The sequence below is a fragment of the Octopus bimaculoides genome, chromosome 4, assembly GCF_046866305.1.
Source record: "Octopus bimaculoides isolate indiv1 chromosome 4, ASM4686630v1, whole genome shotgun sequence".
Taxonomy (NCBI): domain Eukaryota; kingdom Metazoa; phylum Mollusca; class Cephalopoda; order Octopoda; family Octopodidae; genus Octopus; species Octopus bimaculoides.
The window spans coordinates 88,138,005-88,147,449 of NC_142931.1; the positions used below are offsets into that span (position 1 = coordinate 88,138,005).

A 9,445-nucleotide genomic window follows, 5' to 3' on the forward strand; every position below is an offset into this window, starting at 1 on the left:
ATATTAAGCAACACTAATAATAAATCAAAAAACATAAAAATAAACAAGCTTTTGATGGTTTTATAGATGTTTCAAAATTATGATGCTATGATGCTAGGTGTTTCCATTATTTTGTCCAACCCCTGTGTGTATATATATATATATATATATATATATATACATATACACAAGAAATAAAAAATGATTGTAGGTCTTGTACAAGAAAAAGTTTTAAAATACTTCCAGCAAATTTAAAAAAAAAACTCAACTGAAGACACAAGTCCATGATAACCAGTAAACATAAATTCCTTATATCTTTCCGTTTTTATCATAATAACTCTAGGCAAATAGATAGTCAAATTGCAAAACAGTACAAAAGTTATGTGTGTCTGCTGATTTGACATGAAGGCATGATTATATAATTTACATTATGTAACTAATAATCACCTTATGTTAATGAAATGGTGTAACTAAATATCTTACAGACAAGCTGTCAAGTTTTGTTTTGTTTTATGTGTGTGCTCGCGTGTGTGTCTGTGTATTTGCATGCATCCATGTGAGTGTGTTTGTGTGTGTGCATGCACGCACATGCCTCTGTGTGTGTGTGTGTGTGTGTGTGTGTGTGTACTGTGAACAGATTAGCATCTTAAACAAAAATGCTTTGCAATCTTTAGGTCCATCTGTGTCACTTTGCTATCTGTCAATGTTGATTTGTCATTCGTTTCTTACAAGATTCTTAAAATAAGAACCACAAATTCCTTGGGTCTATGTAATTAACTAAAACATTTAACTGAAAATAATCTTTATATCATGGATATGTTATTAAAATGCTACTGAGAAAGTGCATGTATGCTGAAATCCCATGATCTGACAGTTCTGGCACTCATGCCAGACAAATCTCATCTACAGTGATATAGTCTGTGCTCTTAACATTGTATATCTATATAAAGGAATCTCTCAAGGTGAATACTGCATTATAAGATGTTCTAATAAGGCATAAAGGTTGCCATTTAATAGAAGAATAAAAGAATTTTGTTTTGATTCTGAATCATAAAATTTGAAATTCTAAAGGAAAAGCTATGATTTAAATTGTATAGGTTATATTTAACAATAGATGTCAAGAAAACTGAAAATTGAAGTAAAAACTCTTATTTTGCTTTCCAATCAATAGTTTAATCCTACAACAACAAAATTAAATTTCATAGTTATTCCAGTAATGATGTTAAATATCTATCCCAAAATAGAATTGGTATTTTCTACAAATTACATTACCTCTATAAACTTGATATTCTCAATAAAAAATAGTTTCAAACATTACATTCCTCGGCAAAAGACAGGTTGGTATGTAAAACTGCTTTCTGCAGTTAAGGGCAATGAAATTTTGAGAGAATATATCTGATTTCTTTGGTAAAAGGATTTACTGTTACAACTCAAAATATCAGAATTATTTCATATGTTAGGGTGTCAGATGAAATGCCTTCTGGTATTTAATCTGGTTATGTTCTGAGTTCAAATCCCACCAGAGTCATCTTTACTAGGATTGATGTGGTTGATGTCACTGACTAGCCCCATCCCCCAAATTCCAGGCATTTTGACTATACTAGAAACAACTTTGTTTCGTTTAATGAATAATGGATTTAAAATTCTTTCCTAGATTTCAGTTTTTCTTTGTGTGCTTAATATTTTTTATATTTTCTTCTTTTAGGTGTATTTATTTCAATTACATCTGTTGTTCTTGTTGATTTACTTGGTCTTGAGAACTTGACAAATTCCTTTGGATTGACTCTCTTGATTCAAGGTATTGCTACATTAATAGGACCACCCTTTGCAGGTGAGTTAACTTTCTTCTTCTCTATATTTCTTCATATATTTCCTTCTCTTTTTAAAAAGTTTTTCTCCAATTTTTTTTTCCAAGTGCAGGAGTAGTTGTGTGGTACAATACTTGCTTCCCAACCACATAGTTCTGGGTTCAATCCCACTGCGTAGCACTTTAGACAAGTGTCTTCTGCTATTGCCTCAGAGTGGATTTGGTAGACGGAAACTGACAGAAGCCTGTTATAAATGTGTGTGTGTGCGTGTGTGTGTGTGTGTGTGTGTGTGTGTGTTTCCCACCACTGCTTGACAAACAGTGTTGGTATGTTTACATCCCTGTAACTTAGCAGTTTGATAAAAGAGACCAATAGAATAAAAAGAAGTACTGGGGTTGATTCACTTGACTAAAATTCTTGAAGGTGGTGCCCCAGCATGGCTGCAATCTAATGACTGAGACAAGTAAAAAAAACAATACGTTTTCAAATTGATGGAGAAAATTATTACCTGACCAGTTATTTTACTTTTGCAAAAATAGCATAAAAGGCAAAACAACTGTTGTATAGAAACATATATATCTAAGGTTATCAAATTAAACTAAAAGCCAGGCTCACACTGCAAATATACTGCATGTTTAGGCCTACAGTTGTTTGAAAGTGCAACAATGTTACATCATGTACAACAATACCATCATCAACACCATCATCATCACCACCACCACCAACAACAACAACAGCTACTACTACTACTACTACTACTACTACTACTACTACTACTACTACTACTACTACTACTGCTGCTGCTGCTGCTGCAACAACAGCAAATAATTGTTAAAAACTGTTAAGTAGAAAGACATATGTTGGCATTGTTTCATACTTCAACAGTAATCTGCATAACAATACCATATCCATTATATATATATATGTACGTATCTATATAATATATAATGTATGATATACATACATACATACATACATACATATATATATATATATACATATATATATATATATATACATACATATATATATATATATATATATATATATATATATATATATATATATATATACATATATATATATATATATATCTGTATATATATATATATATATTCATACATATGCATGTATGTTTATATTTTACTGAATTATATATATATATATATATATATATATATATATATATATATATATAGATATAGATATATATATGTATATATATATATATTCATACATATGCATGTATGTTTATATTTTATGCAACATGTAACTTTCTAAGTTTATCATTTAGTTGTAGGGGCAAATTGTCAGTGCCATTTGCAAGCCTCTTCAGATTGGTGAGGTCAATAAAGTTACGCTGACCTTGAATATCTGTAGGTTGATTCCTTGATTCCTTTAGTGAAAACATGGGTAGGGAATTATTCTTTTTGGAGCATGTAATTTTGGGTTAGGAGAATTGATGAAGTGTGTAGTACTCAGCTGTGTGTTGAAATAGGATAGGATGAAAGGAAGAAAAGTCAATGAACTGGCTGAACTCAAATGAAAGTGGTATGCTGCCAACAAGTTTAGAGGTGTGGAAACCATCATAGTGACAGTAACAAAGACAGAAAAGAATCAGTACTTCTGTGAGTTCATGGTTTTAGTGTTTTGGTGAATGATTTTTTCCCACTCAGCTGGATAACTTTCTTTGCATGTAGCTGAGAATATGTATACATACTTAGTCTTTATTGCAAATAATAATCTGACATAATTTAGATAATCTAATAATTACATATATAACACGTATGCATATGGTGTAGTAAGAAGCTTGCTTCCCAACCACATGGTTCTGGGTTCAGTCCAACTGCATGACACCTTGAGCAAGTGACTTCTACTGTAGCCTCAAGCCAACCAAAACCTTGTGAAAGAGAAAGTGAGAAAGTGAGAAAGTGAGAGACAGTAGATATATAGATTAAAAGAAAAGTTGATACATAGACATTGTTAAATCAAAGACAAATAACTACAACAAATATTGGATGTCAATTTCACTTTTCACTACCACATGAGGATAAAATTAACTTGCAAGTGGCTGAGCACTCCACAGACATGCATACCATTAACGTAGTTCTCAGAGAGATTCAGCCTCACACAGAATATGACAAGGCTGGCCCCTTTCAGTTACAGCTACAACTCATTTTGGCCAGCTGAGTAGACTGGAGCAAGATAAACCTTCAAGTGTTGCAAAGAAAACGAAAGAAGATCCTATATAGGGGCAAGAAAATCTTTTTAATCATTAGGGTTACTATGGGTATTAATCTGGTCCTAACAGTGGTATTTGTGGGTCTCACAGATCTGGAGGCCAAGCCCCTAGATAAACACCAATGCACAGGCTGTTCTTGTCAAACTGAGTGTGAGTCGAGGGTGAATACACAACGGAATAACAATTATTTCATTGCTTATATTAAACACAACATTTTTGCCTTATGATATGGAGCATTTCCTTTTCTTTCACTCTTTTTTTTAAAAAATGGCACACTGTCATTTATGATGATGAGGTTCCTGTCTATCTGATCAGTGGAACTGTCTGCTCATAAAATTAACGCGTAAGTGGCTGAGTACTCCACAGACATGCATACCATAGTTCTCAGGGAGATTCATCCTCACACAGAATGTGATAAGGCTGGCCCTTTGAGTTACAGTTACAACTCATTTTTGCCAGCTGAGTGGACTGCAGCAAAGTGAAGTAGAGTACCTTGCTTAAGAACACAGCGTGCCACCAGGAATCATACTCATGACTTTATGATTGTGGGCTGAATACCCCTAACCACTGAGCCACACACCTTCACTCTCTTAACCATAGAGAAAAGGAGTGAAGCGATAGAGACAGAAAAAGGAAAGCCTCAGTCATTTAAAATGACAATTAGACTGAAATACGATCGATCTTTTCTAGCTTCTTTACTTTTAACAATGAAGAAGAGGGAAAGACATTTAGTAATGAATAGAGGTAACTTTTACAGGTGTTTACATTTTTATTCTGGGAGTTCTAGAATGATCGAGTGTTAGTTCACTCTTCTTTCTCCCACCCTTGGTACTTATTCGCCTTCTTTCAAAGTTCTTCATGTCTTTTAGTTGGTGGTGGGGGGGAAGACCATGTTTTTTCTCAGGCACGTTTAATGTCTTCTCTACAAACAACAAACAAGACTCTGCTTCCCTTCTTTTCTTTTTATACAAAAACTAATGCGAATTTCAAACGGGGTACAGGTATGAGAAGAGCTCAGAAAAATGGGTAATACCCCCCCAAAAATGGGTGGGAGAGAAAAGTTGCCAACAGGTGGCTACACGAAATTCAACTCTAGAGTTGTTTCTACTATAGCCTCGTGTTTGACCCCACCACCACCATTGCTTAAGACACTTACCCAAGGTACCATGCAGTGGGACTGAACCTGGAAAGCAAGCTTTTTACCACACAGCCATGCCTAATGTAATAAAGTATATTTCGAAGAAAGTTTGCATACTATGTTTGCATACTCTCTATGCACTTGTTTGGCCTTCAACGAACATAGGAGGTCAAACAACCACAGAGAATTTCGTTTTGGCTCCACATCTTATTTATAGATGGAAATTAACTTGCAGCTAATATATTTAAACATGATATAATAATTGCTAGACTTAAGTATATGTTTAAAATTTTCTTTTAACAAAGCAGTTTTAAAAGATTTTTTTATTTTTTGATTTCAGGATGGCTGTATGATGAAACAAAGAACTACGACTTCTCTTTTTACCTAGCTGGAATTACATTGGCTGGGGGTGGTCTTTTGTTATATATTATACCATTTTTAAAACGATACCAAAAGAAAAAGCAACATGTGATTACTGAACTAACGTCAGATGCACCGACAATGAACAGTACACCACCACAAATTGTTGTTAGTTTGACAGATATTGATTCTAATCATGAAGAATTGTGATCATTTTACAGATATGACTAATTTTATAATTAAGTCATTCATTAAGTTAGTCCTACTAAAGCAGGAAATATTTCTCAGGTCATGCAAGAAAACTTTATCAATTTATATTCACCAAACATTAATTTTAATCATGGAGTTTCTCATATTTTGCTATCAACACATTATTCATTTAGCTCAGAGTCTTTTGTATGATATGATTCTACATATGTTTATGTAAATATACCACTCTATATATATATTTATAAACATATGTGTAAGATAAGTTTTATGAAAGCCAAATATCTTGTTGTGTAAATACAGGCACACACACACACACACATACACACACACACACACACACATACACACACACGCACGCACACACACACACATGCATATACTTATATAAATATATACGTGAGTGTCAAAACATTTAAACATGTCTGTAGAGATGGTGAATTGGCAGGGTTGTTCAGGCATTGGATGAAATACCTTATGGTATTTATTCTAGCACCTTACAATCTGAGCTGACACCTTGCTGAGACCATCTTTAGTTTTCATTCTTCCAGGGTTAATAATTATAGAACTATTCAAGAATCATGGATTATCAGAACTATTAGATCATCAGACCTTGTGGTATTTTTTTTTTTAATTGTTGAGTTCTGAGTTCAAATCTTGCCATGGCCTACATAGATGGTACAATTAATATGTCATCCAATTCAACAATACCACCACTGGGTCCTTGTGTGCCTTTAGCAGAGTCTGCCACTCTGTTGCAAGCATTTAGATCAGGTCTCTCATTTGAAGAAGTCTTCCCCATTCCCACCAGTCTAGGAGGCTCTGAAAAGGGTCATAGGTACTGCTCGTCATCCCGAGTAAGCAATATATAGATATATATACATATATATATGTAAATATATGTATGTATATGTGTATGTGTGTGTGTGTGTGTATGTGTATATATATATATATATATATATATACATATATATATATGTGGGTGTGTACATAAATGTGTGTGTGTGTGTGTATATATATATATATATATATATGTATAAACACGCACACACACATGGACACACATATATATAAATACATATATGCCTATTGCTTTGGCATCTATATTTTGGTCAGCAATTTTTACTTTAAGATCATTTATTTTATCTTTCCTTTTTATATACCTTTTATTTCTAAGCTGATGGTTCACTTTGTTCCATATCACTATATTGTAATAAAAGTGTTAAAAATATAATTCTGTGTCTGTTTTTAAGTCTTACTTCAAAGTGCTATTATGGAATTAAATGAGTGAGTATAGAAAAAGAATAATGAAATGCATCCACATAAATTTTCAAAGTTAATTTAATATAATTTAATATTCAGCTCTCAAAAGTTTTGAAGGTGTTTGAGAAAGAAACATATCAGTTTACAAGATATGTAAAATATATTTGGAAAATGGCTGTTGAATTGTTATGAGTTACTGAGGGAGCTCAATGTGGTTGCTCAATCAGCTAGAAGTATAGCCATATGTCCCTCATGTGATATCATACTGTCTTGAAATAAAAGAGACTACACTAAATCAATGTAAAAAGTAAATAAATATTCATGAATGTTGTACTGAAGTCTTTCGGATGCAAAAACTTGACACACGATACATCATACTTTTCAGGTAAGTGTTGTCCTTACTTCTAAGAGTTCCAGTTGAAAAGTGTACCAAACAAGGAGATACCATATCTCCATAGCTCTTCACTGAATGTCTTGAAAGGTCATCAGGGACTTTGATTGAAAAATTGACATCAGCATCAACAGTGAGCCACTAATGCACCTCCATTGTGCAGATTACATTGTGCTTATCACAGAAACTGCAAATCATCAGCAGAATATGCTGACAGAGCTGGACATCCAGAGTTCAACAGTAGACCTCAAAATAAAGAGAATGAAAACAAAATACATGGGGTCTGAAAATGTAACACAAGGACAAATAGTGATAGGAAGAGATAAATTTGAAGAGGTGAAAGAATATGCCTACATGGGCCGAGTAAATTATATGCGAAGGTACATATGTACACACTTATGTCTGTCTGTTAGTATGTATGTGTGTGCATGCATGTGTGTGTGCATGTGTACATACAAACATATGTACTTACATTCAAATAGCATACACGCATGTACATACATGTATATTTAGGTCATGGACGACAGGTGTATTGAGTGAAAGTCACACAAACAACTATAATTTCTTTACTTTTTTCTTTGCCATTCAAGCATCACCTGAATAGTTATGGATGATTAAGCCCATACAGTTATGGCTTTTAATACTAAACTTGAAAGCCTGTTCTTATTTTAATACAATATCTGTTCCTTTGAAAATGTTTGGCCTAGTGACTAAGGTGCTAGAGTTGCAACCGAAAGGTCATGGGTTCAATTCCAGGAGCAAGGCACTTGATTTCACATTGTCTCAGTCTATTTAGGCAAGAATGAGTGCCAGCTGACAGCTAGTTCAGTTCTCTCTCTCTCTCTCTCTCTCTCTCTCTCTCTCTCTCTCTCTCTCTCTCTCTCTCTCTCTAGTTACTTACTTGATGTTCCACTGGGTCAAATGAAAGAGGGCTGAGAGAGTGCTTATGTCTACTCATGACAACATAAGCACCTAAAGCAAAGAGTGAAAGCATAGTAAAAGCCACTAGGTTACATTCAATTGCAAGTAACAGCTAAGTATATAACTTCCTAGTCTCAGTGCCAAGATTGTTATCTGAGAAATGTAATAAAGTAGATTACAATTTTTACAAATTTCATTCTTTCTTCAAGGGAATCAATCATTTACTCATTTTGTATCTAAAATTTAGGAAGCAATTTTGAATCTTGATGTTGGTCCCAATAATGAAGCTTTCTGTTACATATAAGGGGTACATATAAATAGCTTTGTTGTCTATAATACCAAAGGTTTGTTAAAAGCATTGAGACGTAAAAAGACTTTGACAGTCAACAGTTTTTTTTACAAAGGGGTGAAAAAAGAAAAAAAAAACTCTTTTTAGTTCATCTCAAAAAGCTATGAAATTAATATTAGCAAAGATCTAATATAATGAGCATAACTGGCTTATTTGAAAGGATTTTGAAATTTCTTATATGGTTTGCAGACAGGTAATATGAAAGGAAATAATATGAAAAAGCAGTGGCTTTCTTATCTATAAGAGATTGAGAGAGAGTAAGACAGGTATATATTTGGGATGAGGTGTTAGAGAAATGTTTGGAGTCAGTGAGATGAATTCAAATAGAATATTATCTATGCATCTATGCAGTTGAGTGAGGCCTTCAGGCAGAAGCAAAGTCGTTTAAATAGTATGCTTAAAAACTTTTATTTATTTATTTATTCATTCAGTGTTACTAGAAACTGGGAAAAAGAGACTTGTTAGTCTTCAGTTTACAGTGGTAACAAAAGGATATAAAGTAATGCTAGATAATATTCAGATTAGACTGATAATAAAGGAGTCAATAATTTGAAGACATTCTCAGTGAGAATTTTCCAAAATTAGTGCAAATATGTATTCTTGAGTCAAAGTGCATTTTTTCACACTTAAAATCTTAAAAAGTTGAGTGCATGAAGAAGGATTTTGTAAATAGAACACATGAAAATCCAGTCGTTTAACCACAGCACATATCTCTCAGGGCCAACTGACAAAATAGTTAAAGCATTGACTAGAATGCTTAACTGTGTTTCTTCTCATTCTGCATTCA

General features: G+C 33.3%; 1 protein-coding gene across 2 annotated transcripts in view; it reads left to right on the forward strand.

The window, feature by feature from the left end:
• LOC106870223 (monocarboxylate transporter 12) overlaps window positions 1-6,029 on the forward strand; it is a 104,405-nt gene extending 98,376 nt beyond the window's left edge. The window contains exons 6-7 of one of the 2 annotated variants that reach the window (XM_052967205.2): window positions 1,685-1,810; window positions 5,508-5,876. In XM_052967205.2, coding sequence (XP_052823165.1) covers window positions 1,685-1,810; window positions 5,508-5,737 — 356 coding nt within the window. In that variant the 3' untranslated portion in view covers window positions 5,738-5,876. Of the gene's footprint in view, window positions 1-1,684; window positions 1,811-5,507 lie in introns of both variants that reach the window. The other variant, XM_014916236.3, reaches the window with a different exon arrangement.
• Window positions 6,030-9,445: the final 3,416 nt, after the last annotated feature.